Source organism: Ceratina calcarata, unplaced genomic scaffold (assembly GCF_001652005.2).
Source record: "Ceratina calcarata isolate Rehan_Ccalc_2016 unplaced genomic scaffold, ASM165200v1 scaffold329.2, whole genome shotgun sequence".
NCBI lineage: Eukaryota > Metazoa > Arthropoda > Insecta > Hymenoptera > Apidae > Ceratina > Ceratina calcarata.
In genome coordinates, this window is record NW_017155624.1 from 971934 (window position 1) to 996866 (window position 24933).

Sequence of the window (24933 nt, forward strand, 5' to 3'; positions counted from 1 at the left end):
TGATTTTTTTTGTTTTATATTAAAATGTTAAATTTTAGAGATAAAAATGGCTAATTAGTAGGCTGTGCACGAAGTGCTTCATGCAATGCTTGTTGTTGATCTGCTGTTAGCGCATTTATGCATGCCTGGAACATAGTCTCGTTGTTCTGGAATATAAAACACATCGTATTATGTACGGTTCCACAGCTCAAAGTACATGTTTTCTTACTTCTAACAAAAAGTTTGATTCCATTGCATTGTATCAATTAGTACCTGTATTTGTCTAACGATGTTAAGAATTCTAGCCATAACGGGATTATCTGTGGGAACTGCATCTTTGTAAAGTGCTTCTGCGAAGAAACTTATTAACCGAGGTAGGTTTGCATTATTTGGTCCTAACACTGCTATATGGTTTGCTTCAATCAAATCACACAAGTATCCATAAACATAGGGTGCATTCGTATACAGTTTCGTCTAGCTTCAACGCTGTAATATTATCGATATAATCATTAAATAACATTTACTGAATCTAAATTTAATAATAAAAATACCTAAATCACAATCTGTTATGCTATCATCTGATATGATAGCAATGGACTGACATTTTCCCCAGTCTATTTTCCGCAGTTTCTTATTCTGCCAAAAAGTAGTTTCAGAATGCGTACAATTAGGACGAAGAGATCGCAGTGACAAAACAAGTTGTTCAATGACTGCAGGATAGAGCTACAATTAATGTTTACAAATGTTATGCAATTTACAAAGCTACATTCAGAAAAGAACAAAGAATCTCGCATTGTTCGGCACGCAATAACGGGAAATGTAGTTCCGTTCTAATTTTGTTATGTTAAAAGCCGATTTATGTATGTACATTGCTTTATCGTATTATCGTTAGGAATAAAACGAAAATAATGAATCGTAAATCAAAGTTTCATCAATGCGAACTCACTTGCATGATTTAATTAATTCGATATTACTAAAATTGTTATTTGTAACATATCACACTCCATCAAAGTGATAAGCATGTGTTTTATCTATATAATTTGCAACAATTCCAAATAATAATAATAACTATTGCATCTAATGAAATACAATTAACAAATATATATGAGTTATGTGAAATAGTTACATACAGTCGTCTCTCTTCGTAATTAGGCTGGCGCGGCGAATGTACCGTAGGTGTATTGTAGCTACCTAAAATCTGATTTTCCACAGGATTTATTAAAAAGAAATGTGATTTTTTTTGTTTTATATTAAAATGTTAAATTTTAGAGATAAAAATGGCTAATTAGTAGGCTGTGCACGAAGTGCTTCATGCAATGCTTGTTGTTGATCTGCTGTTAGCGCATTTATGCATGCCTGGAACATAGTCTCGTTGTTCTGGAATATAAAACACATCGTATTATGTACGGTTCCACAGCTCAAAGTACATGTTTTCTTACTTCTAACAAAAAGTTTGATTCCATTGCATTGTATCAATTAGTACCTGTATTTGTCTAACGATGTTAAGAATTCTAGCCATAACGGGATTATCTGTGGGAACTGCATCTTTGTAAAGTGCTTCTGCGAAGAAACTTATTAACCGAGGTAGGTTTGCATTATTTGGTCCTAACACTGCTATATGGTTTGCTTCAATCAAATCACACAAGTATCCATAAACATAGGGTGCTTCGTCATCGTCTTCTACTACTGGTAGCCAAGAGAGCCTGCACGTAAAAAAAAAGTGTATAAATATTTCGTTTTCAATTTCGATCTATGAATTCTTATGTCATTCACTTTAGCAAGGATCTATAAGCAAAATTGGTATTAAAACTTACCAATGAGGAAGGATTTCGTCAACATTGATTCCTTTACTGTTATATTTAAGAATTTTTGTTACTGCGGAAATGGCATTTTCGGTAGGATTCACATTCTCAGGCGCTCTAGATTCTGGATCATTTATAACTTCCATTAACCTTGGTAAAGCTTCGGCACATGCTTGAGCAAACGCTTCTCCTCCATGCTGTCCTAAGACCCCGCAACCGTAAGCCGCTGCTTGTCGAACTTCTGCAGATTTATCTGATACATATTGTATCATTGGCCGTAAAAAGTATTCTTGATATTTTGCACATTCAGGTCCACCGTATTCTATCACGTCATCGAAGACACATAGAGCCCATTGATGGTCCGACCAGGGTCTCTCCGGACTTAATAATTTAACAAAATGTCCGCAAATTTGATCAAAGTAAGGGAAGAATGAAGATTTGTGAGTGATAAATAAAGCGTGTAAAATATCTGCTATTTTACTCAAAGTATATACATCTTCATTGTCCTCGTCAGCTAGCTGCTCTTCAACAACCTGTGATCAAACGAATTTTAAGTCACTTACATTTACAATTCAATGTCATATTAAGTCGCGACTATCAAGACGTACTTCATCATAATCTTCGTCTTCACGTCGTTCCAGTCGAGCTACCGCCCTTTCAAAGTGTTTATTAAGTAACTTATCTAATATACGTAACAATTCAGCCATAGGTTCTGCTCCTAAACAACCAGCACCGAGAGTTTCGATACACTTAGCTAACGAGTACAACAATTCTAACAGAACTTCAGATTCTGGCTCTGTGTCAATTGCTTTTAACAGATCAGGATATATGTACGCCCACATGCCTTCAACGTATTGTGAACCTACAAATCCATCATTATTTTTTAAATTTAATATAAACAGAAATCAGTATTCCATGAAATTATTTATAACTGACCTTTTATTTTTGCACAATCTAAAAGATATGGCAAACTCGCAGCAGCAGCTGTTCTGACACCATCGTGGAAATAAAATTTCAACATAGGAACCATTAGCCGTACCACTTCTTCTGCATAGTCAGCGAAGCCGTCCTTCAATTCGCGTGCATAACAGACTAACATTTCACAGGCGGAAGCTTTATCTTCTAAACCAGCCGTTTTGATTCCGAAATTTTGTTGTTCGCCAAGAGAAATGAATTCCCAGTCAACATCTTCTACACCTTCCATGTCTTCGTTATCGAGTAACGCAACTTCAGGTTTCATAGCTGCTGTGCGTAAAACTGGACCCATAACCAGTGGCAAATATTGCTCGAACTGTTTACCTATAGTTCAGTTATTATCATTTATTAGTTGTACAGTTTTATCTACACAAATCAAATTTCAATGAAATGTTGAAGTTCAGAAAGCGTACCGAGAATTTTGCAAATTCGCGTCCATGCAGAAATGAGATAACTTGTTTGCGGATCGTCATCCGGAAGATCTCCTTCTGTATGAGTTTTTAGTAACATGTCCATAACTTCACTAGCATCTGCAATGAACTGTAATCATAAAAAGTATATTTATGTAGTACATCTAAATAAGACAAACATTGAAATGGTTTATAATTCGTATCATTATACCTTGTCAGGTCCTACTGCAAGGCCTATAAGACTGACGCATTCAATTGTTTTACCACGTAACATTTTGTGTTCTTGCTGCGTAGCATTCTGAATAATGTATTTTAAACATGGCATTAATCTATCATAATATGTTACAAACTGTTCTTCGCATGTGTCAGCAACTGATGCGATAGTTGTAACGACCTGTAGTAACATTTTGTGATTAAGTACATACACGTTACTATTATAATTTCAATGATGTGCAATTAGTATATTTACTTGTTCAAGTACAAGTTTAGTGCCTTTCTCAACCAATTCTTGAAATTTGGCAGTAAGTATCGATTCTAATTTAGCCATAATTGCGTCCAGATACGGCGTTAATATATTTTTTGGGCAATCTTCACTAAAGTTTACGAGCGCTGCACCGGCGTGAGCCTGTACCCTTGGGTTTGCGTTGTCATCCAAAACCATCAACAATCCAGGTATGACTTTGTCGTGAAATTTCTTTTCGAAAATGGGTGCAAAATCGGTTGACATTTGTCCAACTGCATTGCAAGCTGCGTATCTTACACGGGGATGCTGAAAACAATAATCAATCAATCAAAGAAAGAACATAATGTAAATGAGTGCGAAGTTTGTATGTTCCAAAACTATGATTATTTGTTAATAAATAATCAACTCTCTGAGGAACAAAGAAGGACGTATTATAAATCGATATTGTCAGAACGACAATATGTTTAAATACCAAATCCTTCATTTTACTCTACCATAAATGTAACGCTATCAAATTCATACCCTGAATATTAATAGCTGACTTATTTATGGCGCTTCAATGAAATTGTTGAAATATTGAACTTACAGGATCTTGTAAATATTGTATAACTCCATCCATAATTTGAGGTAATATTGCTTCCATTTGTTTATGGCAACCTTCACCAACAGCTGATATTGCCATTAGAGCCGCATGCCTGTACCACAAATAATAATAGCATGATTCACATTCTATTTTCGTATTTTCTTATTATAGACAAGTAAGATTCGAATGTTTGTTCTAAGACTATGACAATAGTATTGTAATACTATTGTTAACTCTCATTAAAGAACATTCATCGAGAACCTCAAATTTCTAACTATCAAAACGATAGATAGGAAAAGAGTATAATCCCGATAATTACTCTATCACAGATGTAACGCGATTATTTGCATTGAGCATATAATTGCTGACAATTCTGTGATGGTGATCGAACAGTGTAACGAAAATTATTTACCTGTATTTCCAATCAGTATTATTCAACATTGAAGGAATGTTTTGTACAATCTGTGGCAACATAGTTTTGCCACCTAAACCACATGCTAGTCGATCTAAAGCGCTTTCGGCAACGACGTTATTACTGTCATTGTCATCGTCAACAATCTCGTCAGAGAAACTCCATTTCTCATCCTCTTCAATGTCTGTCATCATCTTTAGTACTGCTGGTACGAGAGACACGATGTACTTTCCGCCAACTTTACGTACCATCGCAGGAGCAGTCTCTGCCAGCGTTACTAATACTTCAAGCGCTAATTGTCTCCAAGAATCGACCATATCTTCGTTAGAAAATATTTTCATACACATATCCATTATTGTATCTAATTGCATTCTCAAAAATTTTGGTGTTGATTCTGCTAAATCAATCAACAGTTTCAAGAGAGCATCGTCGCCTTGTTTCTCTACTGATTCAGCAATCACTCGAACAATTGCTGGTAATAATTCTGAAAAATGTACTTGTATATTCTCTTCTTTGTCGTGCAAAATAATAAAAGCTCCGATTGCTCTTACTGCTTGAAATCTGACCTGTAATAAGATAATTCTACTTGTTTTATCCTATTACAATAAAATTAAAACTGCGTTCAATTTTACACGAAAATATAAATAAGTAATAAGCAATACAGATACGAGTTTAATGAATTCTGTGTGCCCCGTATCTGTCTATAAATTAAAACTTCACAAGTTACAGTCATCAGAAGGCAATCTTTCTATAGGAAGAAACTGTGACAAGAAACTTAACTAATCGAGTCTCGTGTATCATTCTTCCATATTAAATAATGAAAGTACAAAATGAAAGAACAGAAAGACATTACCTCATAATTTGCAGAATCCATGACAGATTGTTGCAACATTTGCTTGATAAGATCAAGATAATTTGCTTGTTGATTTCCAAATACTCCTGGGACGGACCTATACATTTAATATATTTAGTGAAATTTAGTGAAAACGATACACTAATGAATTTACAAAGAAAAACAAGACCGAGATCGCGAACTTACGTGAACATTTGAAGAGCACTTTCTTTCAGTGCTGGTATAGGACTGTTCGCACATTGAAATAGGAACTGCAGAAATTCTGGCCACTGATTATTACCATCTTCGTCAATTAAATTTCGTGCAACTTCAGCAGCAACCTCGCAAACCTTCCGTCGAATAACTTGCGTTTGTTCATTTTGAACAGACAACAGAATTCGTTCCTTCAACTGAGCTTGTGCTTGCGGTGGAATCTAGAGTGAGAAATATTGTTTTTGTCAACGAGCAAATCCTTTACGAACAATGACAGTACGAAATGCAAAAGGGAACACAATTTTTCATACTTATATATACTATTACAGTGTAGTATAATAGGCCCCTTTATTATTGGCAACAGTTGTTGGCATTAATTGCTGAAGGCATTATATGATTGGAAATTATCCTAGTTCTAATTTTGCTATATGTATTAGCAATGGGAGTTGAATGAATGCCTCTGGTATATAAAAATATAAATGTAATTCATTGAGGATAAAAATCGATTCTATATGATTCATTGTTCTTCGTTAATTATATCGCTAAACTAGATAAAAGAATGAGTTAAAGGTAAATAATTACTTTGGGGTAGAAATCCATAAATTCAGAAGAAAAGAGTCGACGTAATAAGACAGCAGCCATGGCTCGCATTTCTTCTGAAAGGCTGGTATTGCACAAGCATGATAGAAGGAATGTCACCTTGCTATCCACAGGAAGATTATTGTATGCATCCTACAATGTCAAATTATTGCAAATGTACTTGGCATCTTTACCTATACATATATAATAGATACATATAAAACATATATAGATCTGCACATGCACACTTATATTATGTAATTCACATTGTTTCAAGTACATTAATAATTGTAAATGATCAGGTGGAACATTTGATTAATAGAATGTTCTTACATTTAATAATGATTGCTTATACTTATAATTCAAGAACAGGTAAATTCTTAATTATCAATTATACAGAAGATGACACATCAATGTCATTTTAACATAGAGGAATATTAAATAAGTAAACAAGCACATGGGATTTAACAATATTGCATAGTCATACGTTGTACTATATGTATGGTTACCAATGCATTTATATAAAATAAATACAGTAAGAAATATTACATTCTGATAATAATAATAATAATAATAAAATTCAAGTTCGTTGAACTCAAGATAGTAATTTTCTTGTGAGTCATTCCAGGCAGGTACAGAAATGCCGGAAACCCAATCAAACACGTTGTGTGTAGGCGGGAAAGCGAAATAGAGAAATATTCAATCTTGCTAAGTAGCCACGCTATATATTACAGGTTGCTTAATACAGACTTATATTATGTAATTCACATTGTTTCAAGTACATTAATAATTGTAAATGATCAGGTGGAACATTTGATTAATAGAATGTTCTTACATTTAATAATGATTGCTTATACTTATAATTCAAGAACAGGTAAATTCTTAATTATCAATTATACAGAAGATGACACATCAATGTCATTTTAACATAGAGGAATATTAAATAAGTAAACAAGCACATGGGATTTAACAATATTGCATAGTCATACGTTGTACTATATGTATGGTTACCAATGCATTTATATAAAATAAATACAGTAAGAAATATTACATTCTGATAATAATAATAATAATAATAAAATTCAAGTTCGTTGAACTCAAGATAGTAATTTTCTTGTGAGTCATTCCAGGCAGGTACAGAAATGCCGGAAACCCAATCAAACACGTTGTGTGTAGGCGGGAAAGCGAAATAGAGAAATATTCAATCTTGCTAAGTAGCCACGCTATATATTACAGGTTGCTTAATACAGAATTAGATCGGTTTACTGGTGGCTATTATGAAAGAATTATGTAAACGGAATAAGTAAACGTGACGATGCTGTCGATAAAACGTATATTTACACAGTATTGGGACTGAAATGAATCATTGTGAAAAGTTTGGCGGGGTGTATGCTACCGCGCGACACCATTTTGGATTTTATTAGGTTGTTCTAAACACTTGTCAGTATTCACCGCAATTATCATTAGTATCTACGTCTAAATTACTCGCGTTCGCGATAAAAAAAAACGGTAAAAATTAAAATTTCGAACAGAAGGGAGATTCATTAGGAATTATCATTGAACAGTGTCCACATGCGTATTCTGACAACACGTTGGCAACGTGCATACAAAATTAAGCATTGGATTTTATCGTAATTACGTTCCTCTGGTAAAGTGATATATGTAAAATACGTGTACAAAAATGGGGAAATGTATACATACCTCCGCTTGCGTTCTGGCATCATTATCCGTGCTAAGGAGTGTGTTTAAAAGCTCTTGAAACTTATCAAGGTCTGCCGCCATTGTCGCCGAACGAATGAATCTACGGCGCACGCTCTTAAGAGTTGATCGTCAATTAATGCTGCCAACGGAGTTTCTTAAATTATCCCTAAACCTACGCTGCCAATCTTATAACCTTCCTCTAGTTGAAAACCTAAGTTGAAAACCGGCTCTTAGGTAACTAGATTTGAAATAAATTCAAAATCGAAAATTATGAAATGTGTAAAATACAACTCACGCTTTATTAAAATGCTGTCGTAAAGCAATTAGCAGATATGTTACGCATTCGCGTGCAACTTAGAAAAGGATTGAAATTCGTAATCAAGGACTTCTTATTTATAAATTATACATTTATTGAAATATTAACAAAGATGGAACATAGATAACAACACTCGTTTGAAAAGAATTTGCTATATCGTCATGCCCTTATGACGTTTCACCTTTTCAAGTAATTTCTTGAATTCCTCAGCTCATTCGATAAGGCATTAATAGCACATGGCTCAAATCCGCAATTTCCTTTCGGTGTACCAATTTATATTTTCCAATGGATGAATATAAACTATGTTACAGAATCTCATCGTTTTACCAAAATAATCTTGAGCAGAAATTTTAGCTTATATTATGGATGATAATAATAGTGCATTTCGGTATGCTATGATTGATTTATACACATTATACACATGCTTCCTAGTATCTATGCAGACGTAAACATGATTTTGCTATCACAATAGCTAATGCAATCATTGCATATAATAGCTTGATAAAATCAGTATTGGGAGATTACAACGCGCTGTAGATTCAATTTTTATTTCATCTTCCTTGTAGATCTATTCCTTTCTCGAGTGAACGAAGAACTTCCTCGTTTGAAATATATTTTTTCAGAAGAAATTTCAGATCATCACTCGTATTGTCCTGATTCTCTGCGCCTATCGTATATTTCTTTATCCTTTTAATCGCCCTCACGATGCCCCCCTCGAATCCTACGCTTTTTTCCTTTAACTTTTGATAATCTTGCTCCAATACGTTCGCCTTGTATTTTAGCTCGGAATTGATTTTCCTCAATGTGTAAAGCTCGTCCTTCAAAGCAGTCTTCTCAGATTCTAACCGATCCAATTTCGCTCCAGTTGTATGCAGTCGAAACCATAAGGACTCCCTTTCGTCCCTCAGCTTCGTCAATTCCGCTTTTAGTGCCTGAATTTCTTCTGTCGTTGTCCGCAGCTCGTTTCTCCTCTTCTCGTCTTCCGTGAAATGAACGACCAAGCTGCACCTCAAAGAGTTCACCTCCATTTTCAACGCAACGTTCTCGACTTTCAGTTTCTTCATGATGTCTATCAATCTCTCCATTTCCATTCCGGTGTCTTTTTCCGGTATTAAACTGGAGTAAGCGCATACGGTCGATGGACCGACGGCTGTCACCGCGCCTGCATTTTCCGGAGAGTGGTCCGAATAGCTCTTAATTTCTTTGTAATACAGATTCACGATCTCCAATTTGTTCGAAAGAGGTTTGACGGTGATTCCGCTACCGTTGTCTTCCGTGACTTTCGGGATTTGAAGTTTGTCCATCATGCGAGACAACTGCGCCTTGGTCTCAATGTTCTGGCTTTTCAAGTTCAGTACCTCGAATCTCAAAGACTCGTTCTCTACTTTCAGCTTCTTCAGTTCATCCGATTTCTTCGTTTTACTCGTGTGTTTACCGGATTTCGTGTGCTTACTAGATTTCGTCTCGTTCACTATCTTCCCTTGCACATTTTGTTCGCTGAACTTCGAGTCGCTGCACACCATCGATTCCTCTTCATCCACTCTTCTTGTCTTGAACTCCAAACTGTTTACAAATTCCTGTTCCAACAGCTCTTTCTCCTTTTTCAGCGTCGCATTCATCATTTCTAGAATTTTCAACTGGTTTCCCAATATCCTGCATTCGCTGTGAATTTCGCTGAGCTTCAGTTTCAGGTCTTCGTTCGCACCCTTCAGCATGCGGTTGCTCTGTTTCACCTCGTCGAGCGTAGTTTGCAGAACATCATTCTCTGATTTCATTTTGTCGCGTTCTACTCTCAATTTGTTCGATTCGACGGAACAGTATTCGTGCGTCGTTTTAATTTCATTCAGCTGATCTCTCAGCGTGGAATTTTCATCGTTCAGATTCTTCATCAGCGTCTCGTTCTCATTCTTTTGCGACAAAAGTATTTGCACTCTGCCTTCGAAGCCGGTGTTCTTTATCGTCAACGCGTTCAAATCGTCGTACAGCTTCGAATTTTCAAATTCTAATCGCCGTATCCTGTCCCCGGTTCCGTTCAATACCGCTTCCGTCTCTTTTAATTTGTTAGTTAAATTTTTCTCGCTCGTTCGGAAGTTTTGTATTTCCTCGCGCAGACTGTCCCGCTCGAATTTATATTTATCAATTTCGTTGTTGAGCGCGACGCATTTCGCCTGTGCCTGTTTCACCGATTTTTCAAGCAGTTCGTTCTCCAGTTTTAAGGTCGTCAATTTCGCGCTCAATTGTTCCTTCTCCTGTTTCAGGCTCGCCCTTTCCGCTTCCGAGTCGTTGTAATCCGATTTCAACTTCGCGAACTCCTGCGATCTTTCTTCGGTGTTATTTCTCTCGGCGCACAGTTGACAAAGCAGCATCTCCATTTTCGATTCTAAGTGAACGTTATTTGCTTCCAGTCTCTTGTTATCATCGGTGCGAAACTCCAATTTCGATTTCAGATCAGCGATTTCGCGTTGCAGTTGGACGTTGCTGTTTGTCGCCTCCTGCAGGAGCCTTGCATTTTCGATTTCCCTTTCAGCGTTTACATTTCCCGGTTCTTTGCATTTAACCCCTTCGAGTGCGTTCACCTTACTTTGCATTTTTTCGTTCTCTTTTTCAGCAGCCTGAAGGTTCTTCGTTAACTCCGTAATCCGGGCGTTTAATACCTTCTCCACGGTATCTTTCTGGCTAAGGACGTCCTTAATTTCCTCGTTCTTCTTCTGTAACGTGTCACGAATTTTTCCCATTTCCTTCAATAATCCTTCCTTATCAGTCTGGAGATTCTGCAGACCCTTCCTCGCCGCGCTCGCTTCGCGTTTCACCTGTTGCAATTGTTCTAGGTCCTTCTTCGAACGTTCGTGTTCATTCAACAGCTCGGACATTTTTTCCTCTGTCTTCTTAACCCTCCCTTTCAAACCTCTATTCTCTTCCATTAGTGTGGTAATTTTTCTCTGCGCGTTTTCGAGTTCGTTCATCCTCTCCTCCAGCAAATTTTCCTTGTCGAACAACTTCTGTTCTAGGATGTCAACCCGTTCGTCCTTCTCGTTCAACTCCGTTTTCAATCGACCGATCAACTCCTCCAACTGTTCGATTCTCTTGAACGTATCTGAACGATCGCTAGACGTGACGATCACTTCCAACTGTTTGATCTCATAACACATTCTACCGACGAAACCTTCCAATTTTTCAATGTCTTTCCATTCGTTCGAGCCCCCCTCCGCGCGACGATTCAATCCGTTCATCGTCGCTCGTGCCTTCTCGACGATCGCCTCGAGCTCCTCTATTTTACTCAAGTATTCCAGACCCTCGATGTCGCCGATCCTACAATGCTTTCTCAAATGATTGCTCTTTAATCTATCGATCTCGCCGGTGATCTCCTGCATGGTCCAGTCTAAGATCGAGAGCTGCTTGAAATCGTTCTCCTGAATGGACGGAGTACGACCGTCGCTGAGTTTCACCAATTCGACGTGCAGCTGTCTCAAGCCGACGCGCAGTTCTATGATCTTCTGCATGTACTTCAAGCAGTCCGGATCGCCCGCGGCTAGAAGCGCGTCGCGATCGTTCCTCAGCTTGTGTTTCAGTTCGTTGCCCACTTGTACAACGGCTTTAAGGTTCTCCTGGCAATTTGTATCCGACTGTGTCCAGGATCCATCGCCGTAATGCATTTTAAACTTGTTCAACTCCCCCTTCATCCGTTTCGTCAAATTCTCTAACTCGACGATTCTCTTCTGATAATCCGCCGGGTTCCCGTTTTTAAATCGCAGCATGGCCTTCAGCCCGTCGATCTCGACGTACAGGCCGTCGTTCCTTAATCGCGTCCTGTGCAACCGTTCGTTCACGTTCACCAGCTCCTCGGACAGATTCGCGATCGTTTCCACGACTTTGTTAACTATGTCGGTAAATATGATCTCCATAGTGTGGTCGACCATCATAAAGTGCTTCAACTTGCATTCCAAGTGCTCGACTTCGGAGCCGTGTTCGTGACCCTCCACAGTTTCGTTTAACCGACTCTTCAGGTACCTAATCTCGTTGTTTAAACGTTCCCTCTCCACCAGGTACTGCTGTTTGACTCCGACCAGCTTGTCGTCCACTTCGAACGCGACGTAGCCACTGCTGTTAAGCAGAACCGCTTTAACGTCAGCGATCTCCTTTTTCAATTCTTTGTTAACTGATTCCAGCCGCTTGATCTCCGCTCTTTGTTGCTCGACCAACGGGTCCGCGTGCACGGTGTCGTCCGTTTCTCTTTCGGCGACGCGCAGGGCCAGCTTCAGCCGCCAAATGTTGGATCTTAATTTCATGCGATCGTCCCGCCAGTCCCTCATCTGCTTCTTCAAGCTGTTCAGCCTGCACAGCGTGGAGGCCGCGACCTCCGCTATCCTCGTCTTTTCCTTATACGCGGTCTCATCGCTCACTTCCACCGATAGAGAATTGTCGTGACGTTCGTCCCCCATTGTTGGGCCAGTGTCACCGGATCGGGATCGAGACTCTGTCCTTGATTAATTTCAACAGGAATTTTTGTGAGAACGTGATTGCGAAGTTGTACAGTTTGGGGCTGTACTCGGTCGAGCTCATTGATTCGATTAAATGCTGAAAGCTGCAGAAATGCATCAATTTATATGAACTGTGGATATTTTAATATTCTTTTCTATAGCAGTTTCAATTCATAGGTTTCAATTTGATGATTGACTAACACAGGTAACTTATTCATTATTTAAATTACACGAACCAACCGTCTAAAATTATCGTTTTGCATTGCAAACCAAAATTCTACAAATCAAATGTTCGGACTCGTAATGTACCATATTAGAGTTTGTTAAATTTAAACAAATTGCAACGCAGGAATTCAATCTAGTAGGTAAATTTAATCATTACGCGAATAAACGATGCGGTGTAATTGTTTTCAAACGTAATATATTGAAATGAATTTCGCACGCACATGTATTTAACAGTACGCGCGTTAATTGGCATTCAAATATCACATCGATATGAACATACTTAAACGTGAAACAATTAAGAAAGAAATATTACTTACTATTAGGATAAATTTAAATTGTCTTATTTATGCTTAAAATTTTCTTCCACTGGGAATTTCGATTCCTCCGAACCTTTACATCTTTACAGAGAATTTACACGAAGATTAGTTACTAATGGTTGTGGTTATGCTGTTGACAATTCACTTGACAAATATTCTTGTACTTGTCATACAAATGACGCGCCTGTTATTTGTTTAGAACAAATTAACCTTCCAGATGATATATTCCTTTCACTAAATAGAAACGAAGATCAAATTGAAACCATAGAATTGGCTAATGAATAAATTGTTTTAAAAAAGAAAAAACTATTTTTAAATAAGGGGAAAATGTTCCTTTTTAATTAATTGAAGCATTATATAATTGTAACGAAACTTTAAGGATGTATTGGCTATACAGTCAATCCCGAAAGTTTATGTACCTTAGAAAAACGCATTTCCTATAATTAAAAAGAAATCAGACGTCGGAAGAATAATGCTAATAATAAATAGCTACGTGCTAAAAAGTATAGAAGGAAATATCCAATTAATTATTGACGATAGCGAAAAGTTTATTATACAGAAATTGTAGCCACTGATGTCTTCTACAAGAAAGATTCTATGAATTTTTCTTCTAACTTGAGTATTTAACGAGTTAAGTATGATTATTTGGCATTTTATTGATGTTGACAAAATTCGACCATCCCAGCGTCGAAACGGCGAACTTTTGGCAAAAAATTTCATTTTTCCTTAATTACTCCTAAACCGTTGAATCTACGGGAAAATTGTATAGGACCTTTCTTGTAGAGGACGACGAGATCTACAATTACCCTTAAATTGTATAATGAACGCAGCTGTAGGAAATCTTTGTAGATATTTAGGAACCTTACAAGTCTAATTGATAAGATGTGCTTTTTAATAAAATGCCCGAACTCATCCAAGGATAGCTGAAACCCTCTCAAGACCTCTTCTTTGATTTCGTTGTGCAAGTTCCTTCAAATTCGAGAACCCAATGAAATATTTTCAATGAGAATCAATTTAATTATGGCAATCGTTTAGACGGGACGTAAACGAAAAGTTCCAGTGCTTCCGGCCTAAGTTTCAATGAAAACTTAACGTAATCGATAGTCTGAACTTATTAATAAACGTTTTTAACAAAACTAAGTGTAATAATGTATAAAATCAGAATAAAAAATGATTCAAATATTTTTTTATGATAAATATATTGTTGTATGTATTTAATTATATTGTTTACGACATTTGTAAAAGAATTTTTTACATTGATTACAATTTATATTAATATTAATATTAGTATTAATAATCAATGTTTCGGTTTCATACGCTTATCGGAATTAGCAATCAATATTAATTGTTCTAGTTCGAGTAGAACGGCCTTTGTTCACTGCCGTGGGATATGGAGACCGCGCAAAAACTAATCATGACAAACAGAACCGTTTGTTTCTGTTCAGAATCGAAGTTCTTGCCCGGAAGTTTCGTAATAAATATGTGGGAGTTAATATCGAGGTTTAATAACAAAATTCTAGTGGTAGCGACCTCGGGGCGACGCACCGGGTAATTTAATTATGAGCATGGTCGGCCTGGTTATGATCGAAAGTTCCGGCTCATTTGGAAGTTTTTTACCAAATTGGACGGTAAGTGCAGTCGATGAAAGAAATATTGCAAGGTCGTAAAATCGGTCAGGTGCCGCAGTTTATATGCGGCAAATTAACAGAGACTCGTCGCCTTAATTAGGGCTATTCTTCAGTCGAATTCCTGGTAAAAAATGTAATAATCATTTTAAGCAGCATAACGCAATTATTAACAATTAGGGGTATTAAAATGGAGAGAATGCTTTGATATAATTGCAACGATACTATATCTAACTCCGGACAGGTATCTGAGAATTACAGATGGTATTCGCATTACAGAAGACCAGCTCCGTCGAGAGGGAGCGTTCAAACGCACATTTTAATAACGTGGTTGTATGTAATTACATTTCGCGAAAGTGTGTGTAACGTTATCGTTACCGCAGGACTCGCAGGAATTCCTGAAACAATCTGCGCGAATTGATTACGCGAGCAGTCACGAATTAATTAAAAAGATATTTCATTCTGTTACCGGATAACCGGTATCTCTTGAAAATCTTGGTTTTACCAGCGAGAACGGGAACGAATGCTAAAGACTTGTATCCGCGTGTTTATACAATAAATCATTGTATGCAATACTATTTTTAACTCCTCGTTTATTCATGATACATATTTATTGATTCAATATGGAGAGCCAGTTTGACGTTTATATTAAATATCGATTCTCATCAATGTTCACAATGATAACGAAAACGTGACTAACGCGGCAATATACATCAATTCCAACCTTATAAATTTAGGCTAAATGTCGTATTTTATCTGATACTCGGAGGCAGCTTTGCGCCCCGATGCGTTAAATTGTCCGTGATTCTCTTACATCGGTGATTCGGTGACACTGGACGCAGAGTGAGTAAAAAACTGTACACCAGTTTGGGATCCAAGAAGGTTAAAAGCCGATGATCTATGGGGCAACTGGAAAGCTACTTTAGGGAACCGACGAACGCAGTAAGGATCACGAATACTGTGGTCGGGAAATAACGCGTATTGATACATTTCTGAGAGTAGCAAGTCTTGTAACCTGCGGGTGATAACAGCCCTGATACAGGTTTATAGGTTTTTCATAGTCTCCGTTATGTCCCCATCCGAGCGGCTCCAGAAATTTTATATTCATCTGTTCGTTTAAGTACCCTTTTATCTTCCCCGATGTATTCTAAATTTTTTGTACTTTATCTGTTTTTATTTCAATCGTAATTATAAGCAAGTCTTCAAAAGTTTGCTACTTCTTGTAATTTATTATCGACTGGTTCTTAATTTTTGGATCTCTCGCGGACGAGGATGTCGTCGATCGGTTTCACGAGTGGCACGGAGAAATGAGCTGCATGTTTTTAATTACAGAGAACGTTAAAAGATTCCAAGCGATATGGATACGTGCCGGTGTGGGTGCAACGCAACGACGTCGATGGGATCGATGCACCCGCCGAACGAGCCGTGCTGTTGCTGCAGTTACAATCCCTTCAGCGACAATTGCAACGAATCAGAGATCTACGACCTCTCGTTTGCCCTGAGGAAGCTCGGTGTAATGAAGTGTCAGATGAAGAAGTGGCGTATGGAAAGGCTTCAGCTCGAAAGCGAAAATAGGTCTCTGAAACAAGCCCTCCAGTCATTCGGTATCGATGTATGATATTTCGTAACCGCTGCCCTCCCCGTTTCCCCTCTCCGCCGACCAATCGACACTGTGCGCGAAATTGATTAATTGGAGTTGTTCGCGGGACTTTAACTCGTTCTACTTACGAATCAGGCCGACTTCGGGCGAGTGCTCTTTTGCCTTCGCGTGTCTTTTCTTGTTTCCCGAACTGAGAACAACGAAGGCAGACGAGAAACGTTCGCCCGGAGCTCAATGTCAGTCATTCGATAGAATTAATCCTGGGAAGCTTGCGTAAAAAAAATCAATTACACCAAGTTCCCTTAATTATTGACGATGTACATTTGTAATTAAAGATTTTGTAAAAATAAAGAGGAACTTCCACGTCTTATTAACTAGAAATGTCATTTTTTTTTTCACATTTCCTGCGCGATGCAATTCATATCATTCTCGCTCTAGATCCTGTTACTAAATTCCGTAATAACGGCACGAAACCGAACAGCGTTCACGAATGCAGAGCGGATCGTGTTCCCGCTACAGGGATTTTTGTTGAAAATTCGGGTCGCTTTCTTTGAAACCGTGCACGTGCAACCGTTCCGGAATGTTTCTAAAGATTAGATGTTTTTTCGCGTGTAGGTGTAAATGCGGATGAGATATTGAAGCCCGATCCGCTGCTGGTGCACTCCCGCGAAGAAATCGAAAGACTGCAAAATGCAAACGCGGCGCTCGCAGATAAAGTGAGGGATCTCGAGGAAACTCTCGTCGAACGAGATTGCTGCGACGATCCGGACGCTACCGTTCACTTCCTAAGAGAGAAGATGAGACATCTCAGGGAGCATTTTGCGCTCGAAAAAAAAGAGTAATATATTTGCTACTTTTCTTAAATAAAAATCTATACGCTAACAGCATAGTAAAAAGAAGATCGCGCAATTGTCTTTACATTTTTTATCCCATCGCCAGTTTAATCTATTTGAGTGAACTCCTTGTTCCCTTAACTCGAGGAAGCTTTTTCATCTTGCCAGCTTACGCGATATGATATCGGATTTGAAGCTGAAGCTAGCGCAGGCGGAGGAAGACGTTAGCTGCCCGGCGATATATCGTTTAAGGGCAAAGTTGCGCGAGTTGATGAAAGGCGAACCGTCGGAGCCGAAGAGGATCGTCCAAAGATCGATCGACACGCTGGATGATCTGTCGAAGGACTGCGACGAACTGCGTTTGGAGAACGAGCGGCTTCGCGCCGAGTTGGAGGAATTGCGTCGACAGCTGGCCAGGCCTCCATCACCGAAGACCGTCGAGACGACGACCGTGCCGGAATACGTGGACATCGATGAACTGTTGCAAAAGTTGAGCAATTGCGAAGATACCGTGAACGATCTGAGGAGGCAGCTGGAAGAGAAAGACAGGATGATCGACGCGTTGAAGAAGGAACTGGAAGGGATGGTCAGCCCGAAGGGTTTGCAGGATCAGATAGAAGCTATGAAAACTGAACTTAAAACGAAAGATGATAAGGTATAGGCTCTATTCAAAACTAACGCTGAGAAACTTATTTAATCTGGTTAATGGGGTACTCGGTGGGTTCTTGAAACTAATCTTTCTCTCGAACTATGTGCCAAAACAGTTCTTAGTTTGTTTACTTCAGGAAACTTAGTACGAATAGGAAAAGTAATACTCTTTACACTGCTGAATAATATTTTTTAATATTTTATGATGCAGAAATAGTAATCGCACGGCTCGGTATGACGACTAAGATTTTTCTTTATAATCCTCGAAAATGAATTCCTAATATTTATTTCAGATCACGAACCTTCTAAATACCCTGAGACAATCGGAAATAGATTTGCTCGGTTTGAGTAAAATGCAAGCTCAGTTGGAGCAACTGAAGTTAAGCGAACAGGAACGAGATCTCGCAGTTTCGTCGCAGCTACAAGTTCTCGAAACGGAGAAGAGTCAGCTGCTGGATGATATGAACAAAATTAGAGAGGCGTTGAAGGAGAGGAACGATCAGATAATAGACATACTAGAACAGAAGAATAAGATGGAGGAGGAATACAAGAACCAGTTGGCGGCGTTGCAGCAGAAGCTCGACGAGGCATTGGCGCGTGAAGAGAATCTAAACAAGGAGATCGAAGATCTGAAGGCGCAAATAGCCAATCTGAACGACGAGCTGGAACAGTGTAAGAAGCGGAACATGGAGCTTGAAGAGTGTTGCCGCGACAGGGACGCCCTTTCTCAGAAGCTGAGCGCTCTGGAGGACGAGCTGGCGGCCGCGAAGGCCACAATAGCCGATCTTCAGAAGGCGATAGACACTTCGAAGACCGATAACGACTCGTTGCTGAAAGACCTGGACGATGCGTTGGCGCGCGAAGCGAATCTAAACAAAGAGATCGAAGACCTCAAGGCGCAAATAGCCAATCTGAATGACGAGCTGGAGCAGTGTAAGAAGCGGAACGCGGAGCTGGAAGAGTGTTGCCGCGACAGGGACGCCCTTTCCCAGAAGCTGACCGCTCTGGAGGACGAGTTGGCGGCCGCGAAGGCCACAATTGCCGATCTTCAAAACGAGATAGCCGCTCTGAAGGGCGAGAATGACGCGTTATTGAGAGAGCTGGACGATGCGAGGCAACAGATCGCTGACCTCACTGGACAATTGGATGAGGAGAGGGCGGCCAGGATGGCGTTGGAGAAGGAGCTCGAGAGTAGCCGAGATGAGATTGATAAGTTGAGGCAGGAGAATTCGAATCTTAAAGATCAGCTCGAGGCGGCTAGAGCGGAGAACGATAAACTCCGCGAGGAGGTAGAGGCGGCGAAGAAGCTGGCCGAAGAGAACGAAAGATTGAAGGCGCAGCTCGAGCAGTTGAAGAGCGAGAACGCCGATCTCAAAGAGAAAATGAAGAATCTGGAGGAGTTGAATAAGCAGCTGAAAGAGGATTACGACAACATGAAACGGGCGTTGGACAACTTGGAGGCAGAGATCAACAGACTGGTGGACGAGCTGAATAAGATGACGCAGGAGCGTGACGCGTTATTGGACGAAAACAACAACATCAAGGAGCAGCTCGAGAAAGCGTTGGCGGAGAACGATAAACTCCGCGAGGAGATAGAAGCGGCGAAGAAGCTGGCCGAAGAGATCGAAAGATTGAAGGCGCAGATCGAGCAGTTGAAGAGCGAGAACGCCGATCTCAAGGAGAAGATGAAGAACCTGGAAGAGTTGAATAAACAGTTGAAGGAGGATTACGACAACATGAAACGGGCGTTGGACAACTTGGAGGCAGAGGTCAGCAGGCTGGCGGACGAGCTGAATAAGATGACGCAGGAGCGTGACGCGTTATTGGACGAAAACAACAACATCAAGAAGCAGCTCGAGAAGGCGTTGGCGGAGAACGAGAGTTTGAAAGCAGCACTGGACGAGGCCGGTCAACAACTCGACAAACTTAAAGCGGAGAGGGACCAGTTGCAGAAGAGCCTCGATGCGATGAAGCTCGAGAACGATGCGATGAAGCTCGAGAACGATGCGTTGAAACGGGATATGAAGGCGTTAAAGGACGAGCTCGAGGATTCGAAGAGGCAGTTGGAGGAGCTGATAGCCTCCGGCGATGCGTTGAGGACGACTGACAAAGATAAGGATGCCCAACTCCAGAAGTTAGGAGAGGAGCTAGCGAATTTGAAATCTGAAAAGGATCGCTTAGGGAAAGAGAACGCTGACCTCAAGGCTAAGAATGCGGAATTGGAAAAAGAATTGCAGGACGCGATGAGCGAGGTAGAAAAATTAAAGTCGGAGATCGGTGATTTACTTGCCGAGCTGGATCGTCTGAAGAAGGAGCTGGATCGCCTGAAGAAGGAGCTGGAGAAAGCCAGGAACGAAATTGATCAATTGAAATCCGAGATGGGTACGTTGAAAGAAGCCCTCGATAAGTGCGTCGAAGAGTTGCAGAAGCTTAAGGCGGAGTACGAAGGTCTCAGAGCGGAGAACGAGTCGTTAAAGGGTTCGGGAGATAGTTTGGCCTCGGAACTGAGCCACTTGAAGGACGAGAATTTAGCCTTGAAAAATGAAATGGATCAACTGCGTAGACAGTTGGCCGACTGTAGGGCGGAGAATGATAAATTGAAGAGGGAAGTCGACGAGCTGAAAGCTGAAAACGAAAAGCTCCGGGGGGAATTGAAAGCGTGCAACGATGAAAACGCTAAACTGAAGGACGAACTTGAAAAACTGCGCTCGCAATTGCAGGGATTAAACGAGGAGTTGAACAAAGTAAGGGCTCAGCTCGCGGATTGTGAGAATAAACTACGGACTTTGGAACCGTTGGTCGCTCAATTGCAAAGTGAAAACGATAAACTGCGAAAGGACCTCGCGGCGTTAGAAAAGGAGGCGAGCGATTTACGAGCGCGACTAGACAGGGAATTGGGAGATCGAGACAGGATGCGAAACGATATGAAGATGCTGGAGGATCAGGTGCAGGATCTTAACAATAAATTGAACGCTGCTAGAGCGGAAAATGATGCCCTGAAGCAGGAGAACGAAGAGCTCAAAGCGAAGTTATCGAATTTGGAACAGGAATTGGCGAGCTTGAGAGCGGAGTGCGGGGACCTGAAGGCAGAAATAGCTGATTTGAAAAAACTAATCGAAGAATTGAAAGCGAAGATCGCTCAATTGGAAGCAGACGTGGAACACTGGAAAATGGAGAATTGCAAGATTCAGATGGAAGTAGATAAATTAAAAGCTGATCTTGAAAAAGCGAGGAAGGATTTGAATGATTGCCTGGTAAAACAGTTTCTTTTTTTAATAAACCACGGTACGTATCTTCAATTTTTATTCATATTAAATTTTTTATTAGGCTGCGAAGAAAGCATTGGAGGAACAGTTGAACCGTTTGAAAAACGAAAAGGCCGAGCTTGATAAGAAACTCGCTGATTTAGCGGCACAACTTGAAGAGCAAAAGAAAGCTTTCGAAGCAGAGAGATCGGCCAAAGCCAAGGGTGATTCAGAGTTGGCGGCCTTGAAGGCCGAACTCGATGCATTGAAGAAGGAATTAGAAAAGTTAAGAGCAGAAAACGGTAAATACAGAAACGAGCTGGACGATTTAGAAAGACAACTAGCAGCTTTGAAGAATGAACTGCAAGCGTGCAAAGATGAGCTTGCTGCGTTGAGAGACGCGAATAACGCATTACGGGCCGAGTTGGAAAATCTAAAGAACTTGAAGAACGAATTCGACAAGTTGAAGGCTGAGTTTGACGCTCTAAAAGCGGAAAATGAGAAACTTTTACAAGATAAAAAGAAGTTGGAAGATGATAACGGCAAATTGAGGGGCGAAGGCGACGGTCAAAGGGCGGAGATCGACAAACTGAAGGGGGACCTGGCCGCGGAGAAAGCAGCTGCCGAGAAATTGAGAGCAGATCTAAAAAATTGTCAGGATGAGAACGATAGACTGCAAGCGCAATTAAACGAGATGAAGAAAGACTTGGATAACTTGAAGAGTGAGAATGAACGCATGAAGAATGAGCTTGCCGAATTGAGGAAGGCGCTTGCTGCGGCCGAGGCCAAGCTGAAATCTTTGGAAGATGAATTTGCGAAACTGCGAGCCGAGAAAGAGGAGTTGCTGAACGAACTCAAACGTCTCCGCGACGAGTTGAATAATTTGAAGAACGAATTGGAGAAAGAAAGAGCGGCGAAAGACGCGGCCCTGAAGGAATTGGCTGACTTGAAGGCAGAATTAGGCAATTTGAGAGCGGCGTTAGACAAGGCCAACGCCGAGAACGAAGCGCTGATGAATGAGAACAAGAAGTTGAAAGCGGATCTGGCGGACTTGAATAAACAAGTCGAAGCGCTGAAGAAAGAAAACGCGGACTTGAAGAAAGAAAACGAACGCTTGAAGAAAGAGAATGCAGACCTCGCGGCAGATCTGGCTGACACGAAGGATAAACTGGCAGACGCAGAGAAGAGACTGAAGGACTTGGAGAATCAGAACGATTATTTGAAGAGTCGTATCGCCGATCTTGAGGATGCCATGAAAGAGCTCGATGCTTTAAGAAAACAACTGGAAGATGCTAACAAAGAATTGGCCAGATTGAGACCAGAGCTTGACAAGCTGAGGGCGGAGAACGCGAGGCTGCAAAAGGAGGCGAATAAATTGAAGAATGATTTGGATAAATTGAAAAATGATTTGGATAAATTGAAGAGAGATTACAATAATGTGTTGTCCGAATTGACTAAACTGAAGGAGGAGAAAGAGAAACAGAAGGAACGCGATGCGGCGTTGTTGAAAGAATTGGAGAATCTGAGGAAAGAGAACGAGGAGTTGAAAGATAGGAACGCCAAGCTGAAGAGTCAGTTATACGATTGCCAGGCGGAACTTGAAAGGTTGCGCAAGGAATTGGAAGCCTTGGAGAGCGAATACGCCAAGCTGAAAGGTTTGATAACTATCCTAGTAGCGTTTCAATTGTTTGATCGTTCGTTATGCAAGTTACAGGGAAAAGTGTCTTTTAGCGAAGTCACTTTGCAAATTTAAGCGCAGTGGCTAATTGATAGTACTTTAACGCTTATCTTCTCCGCTATTCGGTGTAATAACATAGTAACAGTAATGATTTACTCCTTTTGCGTTAGTTGAATATAATATGCAAAGAATAAATATATATTGCAAGATGTATCTGTATAAAGCAGGATACATGTTTACGACTGTTCCTGTTCCTAATTTTATTATTTCTTTAATGCTTTGATTATCTTGAAAAAAAATTGCTAAAGACTTATATGGATAGAAAGAATTGAAAGATATTAAATACATTAAGATGTTCTTATTTAAAATCCATGCGGATCACTTTGTACTAGTAGTACGAACTCAAACTTGTCCTCGGGCTACCGCGTCATTTGATTATAATGTGTCTATTGTTATCATACAATTTTCATTTCACGAAACTGTAATTACATATTGTCAATGAAATGAATACAGATAAGAAAGTGGAGGTGAAGGAGACAGAAGTGGACAAAGATATTCTGGATGAATGCGGCGACTTCATTAAGGCGAATGAATTATTGGGGAAGAAATTTGAAAGGCAGAACGAAGGTAAAAATTGAATGGGAATTTTTTCTTTTCCTCTTTTTTTTTTTTGAGTAAAAATATGCAAACCAGTTATTATGATTTTATCATCTCTGCTGACCGAGGATCGGTAAACGTTGCTTATGAATGAAACTGAATGCGGCCATTCAGAACTTTTAATTAGTGTTGCATCCGATACGATTTGAATAAGTTTTATGGCTACACAAATTTCACGAACGCTAGACGTAAATAAAACCGATGGTTAAGCCGGGAGCAATATAAACGAAGACTTCATAAAAATAAGCCGCTCTCTGTCCAACGTCACTGAATGACGTTAATGCATTGTAGACGTAGCATTTAAAACTGTTTTCTATTATCAACATTTATAAATATATATTCTTCATTACGTTGTCAACTGATATAAATAGTCTCCCTCGTCAGAGGGTAAAAATAAGAGACAAGTGAGGGAAAAGTTCAAAGTTCATCAATTTTTGTCTCACGTCTACTTGCTTCCGCTTATTGTTTAATCAAAATTTTTTAAGTTGCCTGCAACGCTTGTATAATTTTATATCAGTTCGTTCATTTAATGATTAAACTGTCTTTTAATTCGAATTACAAACCATTTTTTTGGAACGTTCAAACTAGGTGTCCAGCGTGTTCGCGATTACATTCAATACCTGGAAGGTAAAGGAGAAGAACCTCAGTTGGCGGATCAGTTGGACGAGGAACCAGAAATTGATCCAGAACTGAGAAAAGAGATTGCAGACTTGTTCGAAAAATCTCAGGAGCTCTCTAAAAATATTTATGAGACAGAACAGGATATACAAAAGCTTGCTGATCTACTGAAAGGAGTAAGCTCTATCTTTAAGAACAGTATTCACGTTCTAATTATGTATATATTTTTTGTAATCTAAACTTTATATATTATTTATATGTTTTATTCAACTGTTAATACATTAAAAATATAATATACAGGCTGGAGCTTTCGATCCGGACTCCTGGCTAAATGTAAGTTGCAAAATAATATTCACTACTTTATTAGAGTTACACTACTACTACTACTACTACTATTGATTATCAAAAATTTCTATAATAAAACATAATTCAGAATACTGATAAAGTGCTAATGAATAATCCTCAATATATCTTCTATGTATGAACACAATTTCTATAGGTAGTATTATGTCTTACAAATATTGTCAACCATTGATACATTGTGTCATCGATGTTAGCTATCTTATGGGAACCGCGATATTTGATGTAGATTAATGATCAAGCTTAGCAAGTGAATGAACATGATAGATTTAATAAATCATTCCCCGTCCCGAGAGTTATTAATAAATGCCTTCGTTCGATTAAATCGCGCGTTGGCGAGCTGTCCTTAAACTAAAAATTTAACAAATGGAATTTTAAACAAAT

At 39.5% G+C, this 24933-nt stretch overlaps 3 protein-coding genes and 3 non-coding genes across 7 annotated transcripts in view; 1 reads left to right on the top strand and 5 right to left on the bottom strand.

Moving 5' to 3' along the window:
* Window positions 1–8030, bottom strand: Karybeta3 (karyopherin beta 3). 2 transcript variants are annotated; one of them, XM_026813396.1, is made up of 15 exons: window positions 7950–8030; window positions 6252–6401; window positions 5664–5890; window positions 5478–5574; window positions 4625–5190; window positions 4216–4324; window positions 3636–3935; window positions 3378–3560; window positions 3170–3296; window positions 2718–3080; window positions 2390–2643; window positions 1794–2314; window positions 1585–1682; window positions 253–374; window positions 1–146 (listed from the first exon to the last, which is right to left on the bottom strand). In XM_026813396.1, the coding sequence occupies exons 1-15, from the start codon at window positions 8028–8030 to the stop codon at window positions 51–53; spliced, it is 3294 nt and encodes a 1097-aa protein (XP_026669197.1). In that variant the 3' UTR covers window positions 1–50. The 2 variants fall into 2 exon arrangements, with proteins under 2 accessions (XP_026669197.1, XP_017879835.1); XM_018024346.2 differs by lacking the exons at window positions 1–146; window positions 253–374 and adding an exon at window positions 455–1356 and having other exon boundaries at window positions 1463–1682.
* On the bottom strand, window positions 3991–4182 carry LOC113464321 (small nucleolar RNA SNORA74). Its single transcript, XR_003389151.1, has one exon. It is a non-coding gene; the product is annotated as a small nucleolar RNA SNORA74 (small nucleolar RNA).
* Window positions 4398–4592, bottom strand: LOC113464320 (small nucleolar RNA SNORA74). Its single transcript, XR_003389150.1, has one exon. It is a non-coding gene; the product is annotated as a small nucleolar RNA SNORA74 (small nucleolar RNA).
* On the bottom strand, window positions 5305–5432 carry LOC113464322 (small Cajal body-specific RNA 8). The gene has a single exon (XR_003389152.1).
* A 377-nt stretch (window positions 8031–8407) lies between the features above and the next one.
* LOC108624787 (putative leucine-rich repeat-containing protein DDB_G0290503) lies at window positions 8408–12704 on the bottom strand. The gene has a single exon (XM_018024321.2). The coding sequence runs from the start codon at window positions 12702–12704 to the stop codon at window positions 8817–8819; it is 3888 nt and encodes a 1295-aa protein (XP_017879810.1). The 3' UTR covers window positions 8408–8816.
* Window positions 12705–17293: 4589 nt separating this feature from the next.
* Window positions 17294–24933, top strand: part of LOC108624788 (myosin-2 heavy chain) — an 8787-nt gene continuing 1147 nt past the window's right edge. Inside the window, exons 1-8 of the mRNA XM_026813395.1 lie at window positions 17294–17348; window positions 17512–17998; window positions 18285–18745; window positions 19148–21245; window positions 21319–22891; window positions 23428–23541; window positions 24160–24365; window positions 24490–24522. Coding sequence (XP_026669196.1) covers window positions 17308–17348; window positions 17512–17998; window positions 18285–18745; window positions 19148–21245; window positions 21319–22891; window positions 23428–23541; window positions 24160–24365; window positions 24490–24522 — 5013 coding nt within the window. The 5' untranslated portion in view covers window positions 17294–17307. The remainder of the gene's footprint in view (window positions 17349–17511; window positions 17999–18284; window positions 18746–19147; window positions 21246–21318; window positions 22892–23427; window positions 23542–24159; window positions 24366–24489; window positions 24523–24933) is intronic.

Bases quoted from the DNA above. Each gene is read 5' to 3' on its own strand.
- LOC108624787 (XM_018024321.2), bottom strand. From the start codon at position 12,704: ATGGGGGACGAACGTCACGACAATTCTCTATCGGTGGAAGTGAGCGAT.
- Karybeta3 (XM_026813396.1), bottom strand. From the start codon at position 8,030: ATGGCGGCAGACCTTGATAAGTTTCAAGAGCTTTTAAACACACTCCTT. The intron at 3,297-3,377 runs GTATAATGATAC...TTATGATTACAG, and splicing joins TTGCAGTAGGACCTGACAAG to TTCATTGCAGATGCTAGTGA. The intron at 375-1,584 runs GACCAAATAATG...TAGCAGTGTTAG, and splicing joins AAACCATATAGCAGTGTTAG to GACCAAATAATGCAAACCTA.